Source organism: Sphaeramia orbicularis, chromosome 8, assembly GCF_902148855.1.
Source record: "Sphaeramia orbicularis chromosome 8, fSphaOr1.1, whole genome shotgun sequence".
NCBI lineage: Eukaryota > Metazoa > Chordata > Actinopteri > Kurtiformes > Apogonidae > Sphaeramia > Sphaeramia orbicularis.
The window spans coordinates 21893682-21915945 of NC_043964.1; the positions used below are offsets into that span (position 1 = coordinate 21893682).

Sequence of the window (22264 nt, forward strand, 5' to 3'; positions counted from 1 at the left end):
CTGTGCGCCGCCATTGTTGTGTTGACGTCACATAGTTCGGAGGTGAGGTCGGAGTACTTCTTTCTGGCCCCACTTTGCAACAAAGACCTTCTGCTTGGACAGGCGTTCAAATGCATATTACAGTCAGAAACTTCCCATCTCCCAGCACTCTGGAATGCTAGATACGGAGTGCATGGATTCCACTATGGAACGTTGTCGTGTGAAAGCGATCCGTACCCGAGACCAGAAATGACCTAATCACCTCTCCAACAACAGAAATGACCTAATAGCCGGTGCTCCTGTTGTTTCCTGAAAAAGCCTCGGATCCGCGTGGCATGGGTTCGCCTTATCGACCGAACCACTCAGTGATGTATGAGGGACAACGAAGGTCACTCTTCTTTTCGTTGCCTCAAACAGGCTAACAGATAGAAAAGTATCGCCTGTGAACAGAACAGTCGCTCGGTCGACGATGTAAGAGTTTGTCACTTCCGTATTTATTGGATAGCTACAGAATTCCTCCCACAGCACCACCTACTGTTTCGGCCTTGTAACACCCTCAGGCAACATCTGCGGGAAGGGTGTGAGCGTATCCAGGTACAGCATGGATCCAAATACACAGTCTGAAAACACCCCAAGAGTGAATGGTTGTTCGTCTGTATATGTCAGGCCTGAGATGAACTGGAAACACTGGTTTGATGGTAGCTGGTAGTGACCCACTCCAATAGTTGATATGGAAAATGAATAAATGAATGAACTTTTTGACAATAAAGAACACACTTCATACAGGAAAATAACATACATAATGCAAAATACCAGATGAACATGGATGGGGGATGAGCAGAGCACCAAACTATCATTCAGTATACAATATATATGCAACAGAACAGGGTTCATGTATCGAGGAAAAGCAAACAAACAGATAAATATTACATTATGTAACAGATAATTACCACAGCAGCACAACACCCAAATTGCACAGTGTGATTCCATTTGGAAATTGCGAGTTGCTTTTCATCTTCTTCCTAAAATAGTTGTCTAATTAAGTTTTTGACAACAATGATTTTTTTTTGCCTAAATCATCAAATAGTCAATTTCTGATTTAGTTTTTTGAGTCTCTTGAAAGATCTGGAAAAAAAAGACTCTTATTGACAGTTATTTTAGGAAGGTGACGATTTGTTTGGATGGGAATCTTTTATTTTGCTGAATTAAATTTCAGAATATTGCAGTCTATGTCGAACTTTAAAAAATGTATGGAGCACTCCTATATACTGGCATTATGTTTTCATTTTACAGCCATTCCATTGCATATTTCATTCTTATTCAATACTTAATGCAATGTCTCAGGTAGGCTTGACAGAATTTCTTCGTATTTGACGCACACATTCACATGGGTGGTGTCCAAAATTATATGCTAAAATGCTAAGTAGGCTAAAATCCCTATATCCTACTATATTAAACTGTAGTATGAAACTGATAGTATGTGAATTGCATACTATGTTTGGGTAAATACTGAAGTATCCAAACTCTGGACATTTCACAAGCATAAATATCCCACATTGCAATACTGAACACAGTAGCCCAGTAGCTGGTAGTTGATAATATTACATAGTTGGTGGTAAAAGTGAGATTGACCAGTTACCAAGGTTATGTGTCCCTAGCTGGCAAGACAGTTATCAGAAAAATAACATAATATATTCATTCCCTGTGTCTGCTGTTTATCTACACCAAAATACAATGAACATTAGTATCAATATATGTGAAAAATGTATGAAGTGATTTTGACGAAATTTCTACGAATAACTAATGAATGACGTTTATTCATTTATCACCAAGGTAAAAGGTCAAAGTCACTGTGAAATCATAACATTTGCAAAACACTTTCTTATACATTATTTAACAGCATATTCCTCTGTAATAAAAAACAAAAAAAAAATGCTGGAAGAAATCATATTTAAAGGTGACTTTTGTGAGCAATTTTTCATCAGATCTGTAAAACCTCAGTCATATCCTCAGTATCATGAATCTGTAAGTCTTTCTGTGATTACTCACCTGAATCTCTTGCATTACGGTGAACAATTTCAAAGTGCCATCCACCATAAACAGTCCAACAGTCCACAAACGAGCCAGGAGGTCACTCGGGCGTCTTCGGAATTTTGTCGCAAAGTGCATTGTGGGAAGCGAAGGCTCGTGCAGCTACCTGACGTCGGCAGCTGGAAGAGACAAGATCAGAAACGGCAGGAACTCCCTTCCCTCTATGCATATTCTTCCAGCCGTTTCCGCATTTTCATGTGTTTGTTTCATCCATATAATACCATATGGTTGTGCTGCTGCTATCAGGTGGCTGCGCGAACCTCCATTTCCCACAATGCACGTCGCAACAAAATCCCAAAGATGCCCGAGTGATGTCCCGGGTTAGTTTGTAAACACACGTTTTGTTTATGGTGGATGGCACTTCGAAATTGTTCACCGTAATGCAAGAGATTCAGGTGAGTAATCACAGAAAGACTTACAGATTTGTGATACTGAGGATATGACTGAGGTTTTACAGATTTAATGAAAAATTGCTCACGAAAGTCTTCTGCACCTTTAAGAAAGCATATTTGCCATTGGAAATGAGAAGAAGACAGTGAGAACTTCCATTTTACCAAGAAATTCACTAAACATATTATTCATTACATACATCAAAGACATTATTATGTCTACTAAATGCGTTGGGACAGGCATGGATGGAAACTGCAACTTGACTGGTTGGCAGTGGAGTAAGTAGGAGTTGAATATTCACTGTAGATAATCCGGATGAATTCATTTCATTCATTCATTTTCATTTTTTTTTCCCTTTTGAGGTATTAGATAAGCCTTCTCATTTGCGTACAGAGCAGGGAAGTGGAATCTGATCATAAGTGGTTGCTCGAAATTCATCTGGAGATGCTTTTTTATGCCATGTGTGACGTGACGTGCTTAGATCAGAACACTAAAAATAGAAAAAATGCAAAAAGGCAATGGTGAAAATGTCACTTGTAACAGATTCTTCTTCAGCGCTTTCCACCATTTTGATTTTCCGTGTATTGTGCTTTACTTTACCTCCTCTGATTTCCACCCATTCCACATTATTTCATCTGTCTCCACTCCTTCCACTTCATCACCTTTCCATCATTAGCCTCCATATCTGGCCCTCCCTTATCTCTTTCCCTCTGTGCCATTGTGTTATACTTCCAGATTACATCTTCTGTACACTTCATCTCTCGCCCTCTCTCCTTCTTTTCCTTTCAGTGTTCCTGTACATTCAAACCTCAGCAATTTCAGCCCATACCATCCCTCAACCTTTCTCTGACCCGCTCCTCTATACCCCACACCGTGATAGATCTAAGGCTCCGAAGCTGTGGGATTGTGGGATATCTGGGAGCAAGAGATGTTGTGTAAATAAGGGGGCTGACGGAGATCGATCAGAGCCACACAGGGGTCGTTTTTAACCCCCTTTGCCTCTTAATTTCCACTGCTTGTCTCCCCTTTGCTCCCTCTTGCTCTCCTCTATCTATCTTGTTTAGAGAGTGCAGTTGTAGAACCGAAATTGGTGTATTTGTTCGGCGTGAAAAGAATGACATATAGTGCTGACTGAGTTGAGAGGGAGCAAAATAGCGGGGCAGAGAGTTTTCATTTATAAGAAAGAAATCAAAGGCGTCTCCTTTGACTAAAAGTAAACATTTCAACTGTTGATAAAGAACACGAGTGTATTGGGTGTTCTTTTTTTTTTTTTTCCAGCCGAACATGAATGTTGACTTTACCACAAGACAACACGACACCTTTTGCTTGAGGAGTATGAATTGCTCAGATGGTGTTTTGACTGCAGAGAGAACCCATTACCTCCTCGTGTTGCGCTCGTCTGGGTCCACCTTGTCATTTATCCAATCCAGGTGATGGGTGCGTGGGCGCCGGAGAGCGATTCGACCCCCTCACCACCACCACCACCACCACCTCCAACTTTCCCACCTCAACCCCCCCCTCCACTTCCTCCTGCCCCCGAGAAGATGGCTATCTGACCGGAATTTTAAAACGCACTTGAATGCTACACAGAATATCAGTGAAGACGTACGAAAGTATCGGGAGAGAAGCAAGACAGTTGGTACTTTATTCCCTCTCATAGACATGTGCACATGGACTCACACATGCACACTTTTTTTTTTTTTTTTGCCTTGAGCACTAAGAGTCTCCTTCAGAAAGGAGAAAGTGGACAAAAGACGAGGAGCCTGATAACGCTCTCATCAAATCTCATTTTAATATTCCGCCGTTGCAAAGGAGAGGTCTGAAAGAGAGAAGCAGCAGAGACGAAACAAGATGATGAGTGGAGAATGAGAGATAAGATGAAATGAATGAAGGAGGTAGAGAGGGAAGAATGAGAGAGAAGCAGCATCGACGAGAGGCCAGTGGAGAGAGAAAGTAGATAAGTCATTGCTAGTTTTAATGCTGTGAATAATTTTTACAGTTCCAAGGCAATTTTGTGAGGAGGAACATTCTTTAATAAGCCCAATTGTGAGATTGGCCTAATGTGAAATTGAAATGCAGCAGCGCGAGTCGATGGTGGCATACACCACAATGCCAACCTGTAATGGAATAGCACTCCACATTAACACTCTTTGAAATGAGTTATGTCTGCCATGAAACTGAAGGCTGTTGGGGAGCTGTCTGAGGGTAATACCCACATTGTCTGCCATCAGAAGCCAATAACACACCTGTCGGCAGTCTGTCTGTCTGAATAAACACACACATCCTCCACATTCGCAAGGTCAGCCTCTTCAGGTTGATTAGAGCACCCCTAATTTATCTTTAGATGCATGTTGTCACTGCTGTTCCATCACCTTTCGGTAGTGTTGTGCAAGTTACTTTCAAACTGTAATCCATTACAAATTACTTGTTAGTGTTATTTAAAAGTAATTCCTCACCTCGTAATATTACTGTCTCAGAATAGTAATGTGTTACAAGCAGTGGCGGCTGCTCGTCTTGTAGAGAGGGGAAGCTCATTGTCGGCTTACATCAAAAAAAAAAAAAAAAAAAAAAGTGAAGTTATTTAAACATAAAATCAGCCCTCTGTTCCTTTTTAAGAAAAGACTTGGCTGGGAAAGAATTCCCAAAATGTAGTTCGTGCTGGCCCAGTCGTGAGCCTGCTGGTTTAGCCGGAACCTGGATGGCTGTGCCCGGCTGAACCGACGAAATGTATTACAGTTTTGAAAAATATACAAAATTTCTCGGAAGTCTCTGAATAATGATGAATTACATTAACCCATAAAGACCCAAACATCCACTGGCAACCAAAACCATCCACTAATGTAACCTGTTTAATACCTGTTGATCCACTAATTCTATCAATACATGTAAATAATCGGTCTAAAATGCAGTTTGTCATCTTTTCATGGTCATCAGATATGACCCATTTGGACGTTCAGAGGCTCCGTAGTGAACGTGGAAACACCGTCATCTTCTACAACATTGACTCACCATTAAAACCAGTGGAGTTTGACAAATGACAGTGGATGGAAACACTTTGTTTATGTCAGTTAGGGATTTCTTTGAAGAAAAAGTGACTTTTTCAGCAGATTTAACTGTTTTGATATGATAACCTTTGAGTTTACTGTGAGTTTTCATGAACTAAATAAAGTTTAGAAAATTAAATATAGGAAAATACATGATTTACAGTGGAAAAATGCAAAATACAGAGGATAATATTAGAATAAATAATAATAAATTGCATAAGTAAAAGTTAAATAGAGAGAAAAATTAATTTGGGAACTGCCACAAAAGTAGCACTAGGTCTTTATGGGTTAAAATGGTTGTAATTCTTAAATAGTTAATGCAGTATTTCAGTTCAACCCCATTAATTCTTTTTTTTTTTTTGGCATTTAAATTTTTTTTTTACTGGTTTTAACATGTTTTCAGTCAGTTACAAAAAGGAAAAGACAAGCTGTACAAACAAATGAAAACCAAAGACGAAATTACCAACAGCTTAAAAAGTCTTCACTTTAATTATATCATGATTGTTTCATTTCAAATCTACTGTGATGAACAGAGGCAACATTACCACTGTCCAAATACTTATGGACTGGACAGTGTATCTGTTCTGTTCAAACAAGAATCCCTCATTTCCGTGCACCATGTAAGTGGACTCGGTAAAAGGAAATCAGTGCTGCCCAGAAGCTTAAACAAGGGAAGATTCTTTCTTGTAGAAATCACAAAAAGTTCACAATGAAAGAAACATCCAGGGCACTGTTCTTCTGACGAAAATATTGTTGAAAAGCTTTTGTTCAGATGGCGATTTTATGATGAAATCCTAACAGCTTTCTTCACGGTGTAATGACAGAGTAAACAACATTCCCCTCAAGATTTAAGGATGATGGGTACTCTGAATTACACCCTGCAACTGTGTTTGTAGGGTTTTATGTTGAAATAGCTATCTGGATAAAGGTTTTTTGTCAGAAGAGGGCCTTGGGTGTTTTGTTTTGTTTTTTTTTTAGTCATTCAATAACCTTGTATTTAAAAAATGGACAGATTACAATGTTGTTGCAAACTCTTTTATTCTATGTATTCCTTGGTTTGCTCAATTACAGTGGTTTGTGCTTAAACACAGTGAAGCACAGATGATATTTTCAGTGTTACAAAAGGACTGATCAATACTTATAAACCATGTCCCAGATCACAGAGGGAAGTGACAGTGAATGAGCAGCCGGACAGAGCTCAGAGACACAGGCCCAGCATCAGATGTGACAAGCATCAATCACCTTCGGGTTTGATTGACTCCGCTGTGGAAACCGTCGAAGTTAGGATCCGTTCCCACAGTAATGATGATTTAAAGGAGGGATTTTTTTTTTTTCCCCACTAGGAAGCTGTTATGATCTAAATCAGGGGATGCTTAACATACGGCTCACGGACCAAAACCGGACCACCAAAGTGTCCAATCCAGCCCGTGGGATTAATTTGTGAAATGTGAAAACTACATTGTGATATATGATCATTTCAGTTCAGGGGCCACATACAGACCGCTTTGATCTGAAGTGGGTCGGACCAGTAAAATACTATCATAATAACCTATAAGTAATGACAACTCCAAATTTTCACCCCGCATCACAAAAGGGGAGACAAGGGGTATTGTTATTGGTTTGGTTTGTTTGATTGTTAACACTCTAGAAACAAAACTATTGGTTGAATTCACACCAAACTGGGTTCATAGATTGCCAGTGACCTAGAATAGATCTCATTACAATTTGGGAAAAGTAGATCAAAGTTCAAATTATTTATCAATTTTAAATTATTTACTTATAATGGACGAAATGTCCCATGTCTATTAAAACTAAAAACTCTAAAAAAAAATGTTTTGCACATATATAGAGGCAATTGATATGCTGACATCAGTACAGACATAGACATGATGACATCAGCTGGATCGATGCCAAAATAATCTACAATACGTGCAAGGGGCGGGGTTTGTTGTGCCTGGCACCACTTGTTCTTTTTGCTTTAGTGTAAAAAACAAAAATTACATGAAAATATTACATTTGCAAACTATCCCTTTACAAAACATGTGAATAACCTGAACTAATATGAATAATATGAGAAGTCTTAATAGAAGTAAGTGCAATTTTAATAATATTCTGCCTGTTTCTGAAATTTTTAAGTTCTGGGTTGTTTTGTTTTCCTCTTTGTCTTCTCTCTTTTTTCTCTTCTTCCCAACCTTTGTTTTTTTTTTTTTTTCTTTTTGTAAATGACTGAAAATATGATAAAATTAATATAAACTTAAATGACAAAAAAGAAAAAAAAAACAATGTCAACTCCAACCTTTTCTGTATGTTTTAGAGTGGAAAAAAGTAAAATTGTATTGTGAAAATGGTTAAATCTACAAACTAGCCTTTAAAAAATATGTGAATAATATGAACAACTGGATTTTCTTAAGAAAAATAAGTGCAATTTTAATGATATTCTGCCTGTTACTAAATGTTTTGTGCATTTGTAGATCCTGTAATTTCAAATGCACATGTGTAAATAAAAAGCCTAGGCACAATATTGTTAAAATTGTGCTTATTTTTCTTAAGAAAATCCAGATTGTTTACATTTTCACATATTTTTAAAGGATAGTTTGCAGATGTAACCATTTTCATAATGTAATTATTACCTCCACCAGGAGGTATTGTGATCACTTTGCTTTGTGTGTCTGTTTGTGTGTTTGTTTGTTTGTTTGTTTGTTTGTTTGTTTAACAACTTTACGGGAAAACTATTACAACCATCTTTACCAAATTTTACCCACAGATAGGCCTAGGCCCTGGGACCAACCTATTAAATTTTGGGCCAAGTAGGCTTAAGTTCAAGGTCACAAAATCTCAAATTTTCCTATCTCTCATCATTGAGCAATTTTCGAAAATTCATAAAAAATTCAAAACGACTCCAATTAGCCTCCAATTTGATACGCCCGTAGTTTATAACAATATTTTTTTATCTGGCACAAAATTGTCCACATCCACTGTGGAATGTGGACTCTGTGGACATTTCAATTTAACATTGAATATCCCATCTTTTTCATTTGGTTATGTTTTCATCGGGGTCTGTCTGTCTGTTTGATTGTTAGCAAGATAACTCAAAAAAGTTATGTACGGATTTGGATGAAAATTTCAGAAAATGTTGATACTGGCACAAGGAACAAATGATTATTATGATGACTTTGGTGGTGATGGGGGCGGGGGGGACGGGACTGATCTGCCTTGGCGGAGGTCTGCGCTCTCCGAGTGCTTTTCTAGTTTTAATTTTTTTTCACTCTAAAACATATAGAAAAGGTTGGAGTTGACATTGTTTTGTTTTTTTGTCATATAACTTTATATAAATTTTATATTTTCAGTCGTTTACAAAAAGAAAAACTAAAAAAAAAAAGAAAAAAAGGGAAGACACAAAGGAAAACAAAACAACCCACACCTTAAAAATTTTTAAGGGGAATTTTTGTGGCTGCCTTTTTTAAGTTGTGAGTTGACATTGTTTATAGGTTATGTTATTATTTTACTGGTCCGGCCCACTTGAGAACATACGTGTCCCCTGAACTAAAATGAATTTGACACCCCTGATCTAAACACTCCTCCTTAAACCAAGTGCTGCAGCATCTGCATAAACAATCCAATATTCGTCCTCATTCTCTGTTCATTGATGTATATAATACGTGTCCTACCGTCCTACAACAATCCCTCTGTGGCTCTTTCTGTGGTTTCTTCCATTTTTTCTCTGTTAAAGAATGAAGGACAAAGAGTGTCGTTTGTTGTATGGATCGTAAAACCCCTTGTGGCTTCAGATATTGGCCAACATAAATAAAACTGACTTGACTGTTTGGCTGTGGTTAAAGCTCCCGGTCTGCTGAATAGAGATCACTTCAGATGTGCGTATAATTTAAAAACCCGGCTCCATTTAATTGGACTGTTATAACATGGATTAAACTCTATTCGGCTTAAATAAAATTGACGGTCACCCGCACATTATTGATCCAAATATCCATAATATGCGGCCGTGTGATCTAGAGTCCTTCTCCTCACAGCCAATAATGTACTGGCCTTTCATCTGACAGTTTTCCAATCACAGTGGAAATATCTGCAGTAGACAGTCATTTGAAAAGGGAGATCGGAGGCATTTTTAAAGGACAGAATGGGCCCTGTTTATCACGTATTCCATAGATTCACGTTTTCTTTTACTCTTGTTGACGTCTCCATTTTTGATGTATGCAGAATGTCAATTATTGTACAAGTAATACTAGTAAAAGGTCAAAATACAAAAATAATCAGTAGCTATCTCTGCTAACAAAGACATGATTGCATTTACAGCTTTATTGGCCAGGAGGCTTATATTGTTAAAGTGGAAATCCTCATCTCCACCAGCCCTCTCAAAATGGATCAAGGAAGTGCTTTATTTTCTCAAATTGGAAAAAAAATTGTTTGATGTTAGCTGGAGCCTCGAACACTTTTGAAAAGACATGGACTCCTCTTCTGATCTATGTCAATAGTGCAATCTGTCATGTTTCTCTTGACTGAGTATTTTGTTATACAGTTTTGTTTTGTTTTTTCGTAACATTTAAAGTGGGAATTTTGTACTTCTATTTTGTATTTATTTACTGTTTATTTACTTGTTTATTTTTATCTTTCCTGTGATTCAGAGGGGATGTGTGCCAGAAGAGGGGGGATTAGTTCCGCTTGTTGTTTGTATGTGTGTTGGACTTTTGTATCATACATCGGAACTATGTTATTTTTTTATATGTTAAAAATAACAAAAAACAATAAACAGAAGGTTAAAAAAAAAAAAAAAAAAATAATAATAATAATCAGTAGCCAATACAGAGTTTATTTGAGAGTTTTTGTACGATTTCAGTGTCTTATGGTCAGTATTTGTGTCATTTTAGGAAGAAATATGTAAAAACAAATGGATTTCAGTTTCAACACAAGTTAGCCCGTGTTTTTTTTTTTAATCTCTTTATTAATTTTTTTGTTTTACAAGACACATAAATTAATTAATAATACAACAAACATCAACAACAGGACATGACATCACATGTAAATCAGATCAAGCTCAGTAGTCGTACATCTACTGCATCAAAGATGTCCATGAATGGTTGCCATGTTTGATAAATGTTTCCACTTTACCCCTCAGCAAAAATCATATTTTTTCTAGCTGTAAATGTTTAATTATATCTTATATTAAAGTCAAATAAGCAAGAGGGCAAGGGGTTGTTTGCATTTTAGCAGAATTAGTCTACGTGCTAGTCACGTCACAAAGCGTATCATATTAAAATGTGTGTCTGAACGTTCAGCAGATGCCGGCTTCACTCCGAATATAGTAACAGGTGGATGTGGTTTAACCCTTTGTGGGGCACTCATAGAAATACTTTGAAATTCAAAAATTTCAACCATAGTGTGTTATTGGGGGACATAACAAGACTTTATTACTTTTGTGAAATTTTTCAACATTTTTGATTGTTATATTGAAAATCAAGGTCAATAAAGTTACCATATTTGGTTCCTTGCTCATAAGTGCCAAAAACTAAATAAATAAATAAATACAAATAAATAAATCCAAGAAGTATATGCTATATGGTATAAAAGTATGCACTTTTAATTGCCACTTTACTGTTGTGCACTTTAGAAATAATAAATCTTAGTTATTTATATGTAACTTTTTAATGGGGGGGTATTTTTTAATAGTTATTTTAATCAGTATTTTCTTATTTTTATCAGTATTTTATTAGTATTTTACTAAATGCTGCTGACAATCGGGACCTGAGAACAGTGTTTCATTTCTGTGTATTTTATATGCTGAAAGGACAAATAAATTTGAATCTGAATGTATAAAACATACAAGAAAAACAGATGTAAGGTGAAAGGAACACGTATTTTAGAACATTAGAGCATTAGAACAACATAAGTGCATTAGAACAACATAAGTGCTGATCCAGACACCTGTCCACACACACATCCCTTTGAACATCATTCCTTACATTAGTACCATTACTTCATGGTACCAAACAAAGCAGGCACACTCACTGTTCATGCAGAGGTGGACCTTACAGACCCGGTAGACCACATTGGACTCACTGTTTTCACTGTAATTGTTGCTGTCACTAGTCACTTTTCCATTGGACATATGCACAAAACTTTACCTATATTTACTAAATGTCGAAAAAAACAGAAGTGCGTAATGTCAGTTTTTCCATTAAATCACAAATGCGATGATTTCTTTATTTATTATCGCAAGATGGCACGAGAAGTCATTTCATCAAAGTGGCAACGAACGTAAATATCGTGTTGATTTACAGATATATTCATTATTATTATTATATATTACCCCTCTATCCCGTACAAAATTTAAAAAAATGACTCTGTTTCTGGTGTGTCCACACATACCATGCCATGTTTTTTTTTTAAACTCTTCTTCACTTGTAACATCCGTCAACATCTTTTTTTTTTTTTTTTTTTTTTTTTTTTTTATTCACATGACTCTATTTGCAGAAAAAGGTCTTTCCATTGCAGTTTTGCATGATATACCATTTGCACTACGCCCAAAATACCACCTTTTGCCAGCGCAAAAATTTTTAACCGAAAAGTGAGCAGAACCGAAATTGACGTTTTTCCATTAGGTAAATTTTTATGAGCAAGTTATACTCATGCAATTTAAGGGTCAATGGAAAGCAACTACTGTCTTTTAATCTGTCCAGAAATGATCAAAAATAGTCAGTTGCCCAATAAAGGGTTAAGCTATTTTTTTTAATATAATTTTGGACGTCATTTGTAATAGCTAGCCCATATTTTTGTCATAATTCGTGCATGAAAAGGTGAAAAAAAAGACATTCAATAGATATCTATAGAGCATTCGTCTACAGGCAAAACGAAACTGCTGAATTGTTAAATCTCATCTAATAATCTGCTGAAATGTAGACGAACAAAAAAACGTGATCCACTGATACAAGTTGGAGAAGTTAGATAATATACTGGTGGATTGCAGATAGAAAAATGAGGATTTTTCTAAACTCAGAGTAGATATGTGGAATTATTCTCCCCTGAATGAGGTCCTTTATGATCTTAGTCTGTGGACTTTGAGGGCTTTGATTCCCACCAGCCTTCATGTCTTCCTCTGTTAGGTGCCTGCTAAATCCACTGATCACTATCACTCCCCTCTGGAGACTTCTCAGGTGGCCTCGTCTTTCACATAAACTCAGGATCGCACCTACCCCCCACCCCCACCCCCCACCCCCCACAGAGGAGCTCGAATCCCACAGGGGTCACTCTCATTACAGCGAGGGGACTGTCTAATCTTGCTCGTATATAGGTTCTTTTTCTTTAGCGGGAATGAGAAAGGAAGACCCTTATCTCGAATGATGAATTTACTCTGGGACGTAAAAGAGAAAATCAATGGAGCACAGTTGCATTGAGGAGGTGTGTGTGTGTGAGTGTGTGTGTGTGTGTGTGCATGTGTGTGTGTGTGTGTGTGTGTGTGTGAGAGAACACACTAAATGAAATGGAGCGAGCGTAGCACACAGCGCTCCTGGGTGAAGTGTGCGACTCCCTGGGGAGGGCAATGGGGTGAAGGGGAGATGTGTAATGGAACTCCGGTGACTTATTGGCTGAGCCCGGCAGTCGATTGGTTTGTTTATATTGACTGAGCATCCAGGTCTACTTGATATTTGAATAGTGAGGCAAAAGTGAAGGAGAGACAGAGGAGGAAGGAGAGGCCTGATGGCAAATGTTTGCCTAAACTGCTGCTAATTTAAACTCTACTCCATATGGATTAAAACAAAGGCTGATACTGTATCAGCAAACACCACAAAGCCAGCACTTGAAAAGCACTCCTAATGTTGGCCCCAGTGTTGAATTGAAAGTGAAATGGTGGTTTGGAGATAAATTCTGCCAAGTTTATAATTGCACTGAAAAAAAAACTGTGTCAATCTTTTAAAGGAGTTTTGCTGGTTAAGCTCGAAGAGGATTTTACTCGCTATTTATTAGGGTTCATTGTTTTGTTGTACAATATTGTGCTTTGTCAGAGTTTTTCAGCCGAGACGGAAAAAAAAAATATCTCAAATAAGCTGCTGTTATATTAACTGCATTGTGCTGATGTGCGCTTTCCGTTTGCTATGCTTTTTGCAGGTCTTCAGTCTGATCTAGAACCAGTCAATTTGGAGGTGAAGCTGGAGGAGAGTCCCAAGAGCTCCGTAATGCTGACGCCAGTATCTGAGGTTTCCTCTGTGGAGTTGGTCACTCTCTCCCCTCCTCAGATTTCGCCTTCCTCGCAGCACTCCGAGACCGCCTCAGACACCAGCGCCCCCGAAGCCCCCGAGGCCGTCGAGACCATGGGTCCGACCGCAGAGTCTGGCTGCACCGCCGATTCATCCAGCACTAACGGTGAGCCCAGATCGGATGAAGACAAGGACGTCAAGAAGAGCAAATCTCACCTCCATTGTCCTGTCTGTAAAGTCACTGTCAACTCCGTTTCCCAACTGGAAGCACATAACAGTGGTAAGAGTCCAACTCCGCAGCTCAAATGGGCACATTTACAATCATCTAGCCTGCAGGATGTACTCTGCCGGAATAAGGGCCAGTATTTCCATCACGTAGCAACAGGATTAGCATTCTCCTCCCCTTCACTATCTGTGTGTTACCGTTTTCAAAGTCCCCCTCACTATGTGGAAGAAAAACAGCCTCCAAAACAGAAAAGCAAATACAAGCTGACTGTTAACAAAGACACATTTATTTTTGCAGCATGTTCTTTTGTATGGATTTAGTCATTCTAATACATGCTTTCATCGTGTGCATGTTCCACCAAAACAACTTCCAAACGCTATTTTGCAAAGGCACTCCCATTGTGTCCTGCGTTCCATACCACCCAAGATGAGTGGGATTCATTTAGAGAACTAGACACACAATCCAGAAAGCCTTAACCCTTTACCAGAATGACAGCAGAGAGTCCTACTAGACCGGGGGTCACCAATCCTGGTCCTTGAATGCCGGTATCCTGCATGTTTTAGATGTATCCCTCTTCCAACACACCTGATTCAAATGATAAGCCTATCATCAAGATCTGCAGAAGCCTGATAACGACTGTCAGGTGTGCAGGAAGAGGGAAGCATCTAAAACATGCAGGATACCGGCACTCAAGGACCAGGATTGGTGACCCCTGTACTAGACCGATCTCTAACACTGACATGTTGTTAATGAAGTGTTGAGATGGGTCTGGCTGCATGACACTACATCACAGCTGCAATAAGTAGGTGATCTGGCTAAAACTTCATGTCACAATGATTTTCATCATAATCCATAGATGAATTGTAATTGTAAGTGTAGACAGGCATTTGCACATAAGATAAAATGTAATATTATATCAAGGATAGTACTATTTCTACTACAGCTTATTAATGTGGTAATGAATTGATTATTCAGCTTAATGGATAGTTGTAGTTGGCAGCAGGTAATAACTTTCTTTTTGATCCTTCTTTTGATAACATATATCTCCAGCGATCTCCTGTCGACACATAAAGTTGTGGAGTAATATGATAGTAAAAGATTAACGACTTGGTATGCTATCGCAGATCTACAGGCTGCATTAATATGTTAAAGCTGCTTTTTAACAACAGGCAAACAGACTACCAATGAAAATTAGCTCAGCTTCTTCTAACCTATATTTAACAAGGGAAAATTCCCATTGAGATTAAAAATGTCTTTTTCAAGAGTGTTCTGGCCAAGACTGGGGGGTAAGAAAACCAGAGAAAACGCCTGTGTAGAGATGTGCTTTTATGTCAACTATTTGAGTATAGTTTTAATTTATTACAATTTTGATTTTATATACCTAATATTTGGAACCAATATTCACTTTTAAAATCTTTCAAAAGGTTCATTAAGCATGTTTTTGTTAAAGGTGGGGTCTGAGATCTTAGAAAAACGGTTCGAGCTAGCTACATTTTGAAAATACTTAATTCAAAAGTCCAAACCCCTTTCTTCAGACGTCCCTCCGAAGCCACGCCTCCAGAGTAGTGGCACACGCAATGCTTGTTCCCAAGGGTTCACGAGCGCTGCACAGCAACAATTCGCCGGCTGAAGCTCCGGACCCGGGTCGGGCTCCGACGCCATCTACGGTCTGGTCCAGTCCAGCTGAACTGTCTCTGACACCAGCTGAGGCTCCGTCCCCTGCTTCACTCCCGTATGCCTTGGGCTCCTACCCTGACTACGGCCCCGGCTGAGCCTCTGGCTCGCGTATCCATGCATATAGCCCATTCAGTTTCCTCTAACACCCCCACTCTTCCAGAACAGCCCCAGTTCAGACCTATGTGACTAATGTTACATTTCTTAGTGGTTTATGTTAGTGACAAAACAGTTTGCAGGTGAACTTTCCATCCTAATATAACTAATATAACCAGGTTCTGGCTACGCTTCCTGTACAAGCGCTCCAGCCTCTGGGAACACGAAGAGGGGTATGCGCAGAGGGGGGAAGGGGGAGGGGTGAATGACAGTTGAGTCTGACAGACATATCACCATCCAGTCACTTCGAGTGGGCGATGGTGTTTTTTCAGTCCTGCCCGTTCCACAGGTGACTGATTTTTTTAATTTTTGTGTTAGAGCATTTAATTAACTAATTGTAATCGGGGTGTGAAGGGGATTTTAAGGAATATAATAAAAAATGCTCTAGAAAAATATCTCAGACCCCACCTTTAATTATGCAATAATTATATAAATTTTTCAAATTGGATTTTATATAATTTGTGTGTTTTTTTGCCTTTTGTGTTCATATAGTAGGTTAAAGTGAAAAAATAATAGGCAGATGAGATAGATGAAGTTGTGCTGAAAAAAAGATACCAAACTTGGGTGTAATAAACATTTCTTTATATAGTATATAAAGGCAAAATCAAAAGTACTCAAAAACGTCCAAAATAGGCTCAGATCCCTAAGGGTTAAGATTCAAAGATTCAAGTTTCAGAACATTTATTGTCATGTGTGCTGTAAAGAAACAGGTTTCCCTGTACAATGAAAATCTTACTTTGCCGTCCACACAAGAGTTTAAGAGATTAGAATAATAGAATAATTTAACTCTGTATGTATGTAATCTTACATACATCATACATCCACACTAAAAATATTCATAAAACATAGTAAAAGTCAGTTGTAAAACCATACATAAGTCATGAAACTAAGAACATACGTATAAAACTATCAATAATTTAAGTTACTAAAAGTATATCAACAATGTTCCTTAAAAGCATCTCAAAGCAGATCCTGATTCAGTTGATTAGAAAAACATCTACATCCTGATTTATATTTTTCCCATTCATTTAAAATGACTTTGAATGTATTTAAATGGACCAGTTCCTTCAGTTGAATCTTCTTTAAGTTGTTCCAGTTGGAGCGAACTCATTTACATTTATTTTGGTTGAAATGTCCATTAATGTACACTGTCCCTTCCAAATAAACAATTACATAAAATAAAAAATGAAAACCCCATGTTGTCTACAGCTCTAAACGGTACTGTGTCTGTAGCTACATAAATAGTTACAGGTCAGTTTACTTCTCACTGACCTGTTCAGGTTTCATAACCAGATTTTCATCTATAAACTGCAGCTCAGCACGCTACTACCCATGTTGCATTGTGTTCATGTATGTCACGCTAGAGGAGAAAGAGGGACATGAAGTAATTTGTCCAATTAGCAGCTCGACAGAGTGTGGATCCACATTATTAAATGCTCTTTGAGGTTAAAACTTTACACAGAGGAAGGAACACATCAAATGACACCATCTTTGCAGTTCAGCAGAATGAGAAATTGATAACATCATTTTATGGCCTGCCCCTATTTACTGGCATCACATAAGTACTACTCATATTATTTAACTGGCTTGACAGTAAATTAGTTGCTTCTCAACTCTCTTGTCTCCAGGTACAAAGCACAAAATGATGCTGGAAGGTCACAGCGTCTTGCCTCGACGAAGGGGAAAAGTGGTGGCAGCTCGCGCAGGCTGTAAGAGCAAGCGTCTGGGCAGCAAAGGCAGCGTGGGGGTACCCAGCAAGAACTTCCAGTGTGAAGTGTGTGAGATCTTTGTGAACTCTGAGACCCAGCTGAGCCAGGTGAGAATCAACAAAATGGGCTGATTCGGTTTATTTCAGTCATATTTACTGTAAAAGAAACACAGTCCAGTATTAAAATGAGTAGAAATATGTGTGTGTGACACTGTGGTATAGGGATGGGAATCGAGAACCGGTTCTTTTTGAGAACCGGATCCCAGTAGCTTGATTCCTTGGAATCATTTGCCTGCCTGCTTAACGATTCTGCTTATCGATTCCGCCTTCGTTGCGCATGCGCGATGACGTCACACGTACGTTGCATTGTTTTGGTCAGAACATAGCCAACATGGTGTTGAGGCAGAAATGGTCTAAAAAGACGACACCAGGTCCACTTGTAACACTGTCAAAGCTTCCATTTCTTCAAAAGGGTGGAATCCCTCCAATTTGCTCAAACATTTGTCCACAGCATGTGATTCATTTACAGGAATGTCACGTATTTGATACGATGCTTAGCGGCGCTTGTGAATCTAGCGGCAGAGTGAATGCTGGACCGTCATCCGGGCCCAGTTCCGGTGCGGGCAGTAAACATCGTACCCCCTCAAATACAAGTTTCCGAAGGTAGGGGAAAGGAAATGAGGTGCATATCAACGGGAGACGCGCAGAGTCGAACCGGCAATAGAGGAATTAATAAAGCGTCTTTAGTTTCACTTTCACTGCATGCCACCCCCCAACCAGGCCCGGCGTCATCTGTTAGTACTATTTGTACATATTGTACATGGTATATTTTCTGTGCAGAGATGGAAATATAAAAGACAGTTAATGCAAACACACCTGTTTGTACTTTTTTATTCCCTCACCCATTGAGAATCGACAAGAGAATCGATAAGGAATCGGATCAATAAGCAAAATCAATAATGGAATCGGAATCGTTAAATTCTTATTGATTCCCATCCCTACCGTGGTACCATACTAGACTTGGCAATGACCCTGTTATTAAACCTCATAAGCAGTTCTTTGTCTGTAAATCACAAGGTCCTGAAACACAGTGAGGTGCTATTCCGAGAGGCCCTGCAACACATTAAATAGCCTCATTTATCTACATTTAATAATCAAAAATCACTCAGAAGCAGCAGAGGGAGGCACGTAGAAGCAGCAGTTTACTCTAACCTGTTTTCATTTTTATTTTACATTTTACAAATTTCTTCCTTGTTTGTGAGATCAAATTGTGGTAATCTGATCAAATTTAACCCATAAAGACCCAAAAGTCCACCAGCAACCAAAACCATCAACTGAATTAAAATGTTTCATACCTGTTGAACCACTAATCCCTTCAATACATGTAAATAATTGGTGTAAAATTCAGTTTGTCATATTTCTATGGTCATCAGATGTGACCCCTTTGTATGTTCAGAGGCTCCATAGTTACCATGGAAACACTGTCATCTTTTACAACATTGATTCATCAATAAAACCCATGGAGTTGGATCAATGACAGTGGATGGAGATGCTTGTTTTTACATTCAGTTATTGATATATTTGCTGAAAAAGTCACTTTTTCTCTGTTTTGATATAATAATCTTTGAATTTACCCTGACTTTTCATGAACAACTAAATTAAATATAGCAAATCTAGTATATGAAAATAGTTCATTTATAGTAAAAAAAAAAAAAAAAAAAACAAGAAACAGCAAAATACAGAGGATAGTATTATAATAGATGATGATAAATCTCTTAAGAAAGGTTGACCAGAGAGAAAAATTATTTGGGAACTGACACAAGTACCACTGGGTCTTTATGGGTTAAAATGCTCCCAAGGCTGAAAATTCCCATTAATCTTGTAGCACCGCATTATGTAATAACGGTGCAATATGTAAGAATGTAACAATTTGTCACATCGTTATGTAATAACGCCGCATTTTATAATAATATGCTGCATTTTTTTTTTATAAAATCTTGTACACATTTTGTAATAACTTATTACATATTGCAACAGTTATTACAAAATGCAGGTGTAGCACTGTTTGTTTGTTTGTTTTTTTTAAGAAAATGTAATAATTTGGTGCATTATGTAATACACCATCAAAATTAATGCCTTGACTGGAATAACCATCGTATTAGCAAAACAAAAGTAAGCATTTCATCTTAATTAGAATTCCTTTTAAAAAATTAGTTGGATGTTTCATTTGTCAAGCCTAAATCAAATGTAACTGCATTCATTATGATGGAGACAAAAGCTGCACTAATTAAGTATTACTAACAAGAAACTTACTGGTGCACTGAAATTTGGAAGGGACAATTTGTATAATTATTACAAAATACAGCAAAGTTTATTACAGAATGCACTCAAGAATTTTATTACAAAATGCAGCATGTTATTACATAATGAAGTGAAAAACTATTACATTATTAGATATTGCACCATTATTACATAATGCGGCGCTACAAACCTCAATGGGAAACAAACAAATGACAGAACAGATACCATTAAATATTCATTATCAGATAACATTGAATGTACACACAGCATTTATGTCTAGATGTTATTAGTGAATCCAATCACATACATCTGAGAAGCCTAAAAAATGATGGAAAAGGAGGGCTTATTGGACTGAAAAATGGGTGTTTTGTTTGACGTGCTCTTTGTATTAGCACATGGAAACAACAACAAAAATGAAAATACTTTTATTGTCCTGGTATGCTGAAGTTAGACCCATAAAAACAACTCTATTCTAACCTCAAGCTGTCGTCATTCAGTTAAACAGAATAAATGGGCCAAACATTCACCAATAATAAGTAGTTGTGGCAAAGGTTTTGGATCTCCAGCACAAAATAATCCCCGCACAGAAGGCATCACAAATATTTGGCTGTGAAGTAGCAGTTGTCACTCAGGAGACTCCTCAAACTTTGGAGAAGTTTTGAAAACTAGTTTAGTTAATAAGTGTGAATGGCTCTAAGTTGATTTTTGTTTAAAGAGCGTAAAGAGGCGCTGAACAGCACTCAAGCGCGGTCACATCATGCAGAGGGGAAAATGTTGGATATAATTACTACACCTCCACAGATGCATGATGTGGCCGCTGAATTAATCACAGGACAGAACAGGTTACATAACGATAGCAATCACCTGCACGTAAAGACTGAACACACACATTAACACACACATCACCCAGCCTGACCTGACCTGATATCACAATTTTAAAAGCTACCTCAAATGATCTGTATTGAAAATAATAAAAGTGAATAATGGGATTTTAATGACCTTACTTAATCCAAGAGGCCATTTTACCACCACCTTAATAGAGGAAATGTGCATGTTTTTAAATCAAAGCGGCGGTTTCATTTACTGCCACATGAATGAAACCATTGAAAGGCAGGTTGCAAGTGCAGAGAATGTTCAAGCAGCAGCTATTTTTCCACATTAGACAGATATCATCTGATGCCATAACTGACTGTAAAGCCCTCCACTGAGCGGGGATTTATTTACTGCTTATTACTACAAGCTACTAATGCTTCATGTGTTTCATTTTCTGCTTTACGTTGGCATTAAACCATGTTGGCAAAGTCATTTTCTCCCCTTTTAGATGTTTATTAAACGCTACATCTGTGAAGGGGATTGTCTTGGAAACTTTGCCTGTGCTGAAGTGGAATATGGAAAAGATACAGGATCTACTGGCATGCTTTAGCCTTAAATGCATTCTGCCGGTCTTATATAAACATCCCCGATCCCAGGAGAACATAAGCCTGTTAGTACTAGAGCCAGAGAAGGAGATATGTGGCAGTAACAGACAGTAATGTGATGTAATTTCTGTGCACTTCACTCATTCTGGATGTGTATTTATTATTAATTCAGGAGATAAGATCTGAAGTTGTCCCAGTGTTGTACAACAGATGCTTGTTAGCTCACTAATGCTATTTCTGCTGGTTTCGGCAGCACATGAATAGCAGAAGGCACAAGGATAGGCTGGCCGGAAAGCCACCCAAACCCAAATTTACCCCCCACAGCAAGAGCCAGCCAAGCTCCAGCTTAGCGGTAAGTCACGGAATAAAGACACAGACAAACCAAACACTGTCACACAATTATGCACACACTTCCACACACACACACACACACACACACACACACTCAAGGAGGACAAACAAAGCCTAATTGCCTTTCTCTTATAGCAGACATGCTTGGATATGCTGTGCACATGTGCCAAAACGGGAGTAAATTCGGTCTAGCTTGTAAACTAATGCATTTTTTTTTCTTTTTTATTCAAATGTTTATTCAGAAGAGTCTCATAAGATATTATATAGGACATCAATAAAACAAAGTACGCTGGTCTCTTGTTTTGGGTTTTTTTGGTCTCTTTTTTTTTTTTCTCCTTTCAGTGAGAAATAATTCTCACTGAAAGAAAGAAAGAAAGAAAAAAAGGTAATATAAGTTAATTAAATAAGTATATAAAAAATGGATAATAAAAATGATATTAACAAGCCTGTACACATAGCTAACCACACTTCTGGGAAATAAGACAAAAAAATAAATAAATAAAATAAAATAACTTTTTTTGCACACACACACACACATATATATATATACAAAGTAGCATTCATAATCATAATACCATAATACAAAGAAAGAAAAAGAAAAAAAAGAACTGCCGTATTTTCCCAACTATAGAGTACACCTGACTATAAGCCCTATAAGCCGCACCTGAATATAAGCCCACCAAATTTTAAAAGAAAAAATATTTGCACATATATAGGCC

The 22264-nt window shown here is 37.9% G+C and overlaps 1 protein-coding gene across 3 annotated transcripts in view; it reads left to right on the forward strand.

Annotated features, from left to right (window-relative positions):
* The window catches only part of znf385c (zinc finger protein 385C), a 373618-nt gene that overhangs the window by 340827 nt on the left and 10527 nt on the right, over positions 1–22264 (forward strand). For all 3 annotated transcript variants that reach the window (XM_030141260.1, XM_030141261.1, XM_030141262.1), the window contains 3 exons: positions 13623–13991; positions 17396–17583; positions 21448–21546. In XM_030141260.1, the coding sequence (XP_029997120.1) occupies positions 13623–13991; positions 17396–17583; positions 21448–21546 (656 nt within the window). The remainder of the gene's footprint in view (positions 1–13622; positions 13992–17395; positions 17584–21447; positions 21547–22264) is intronic.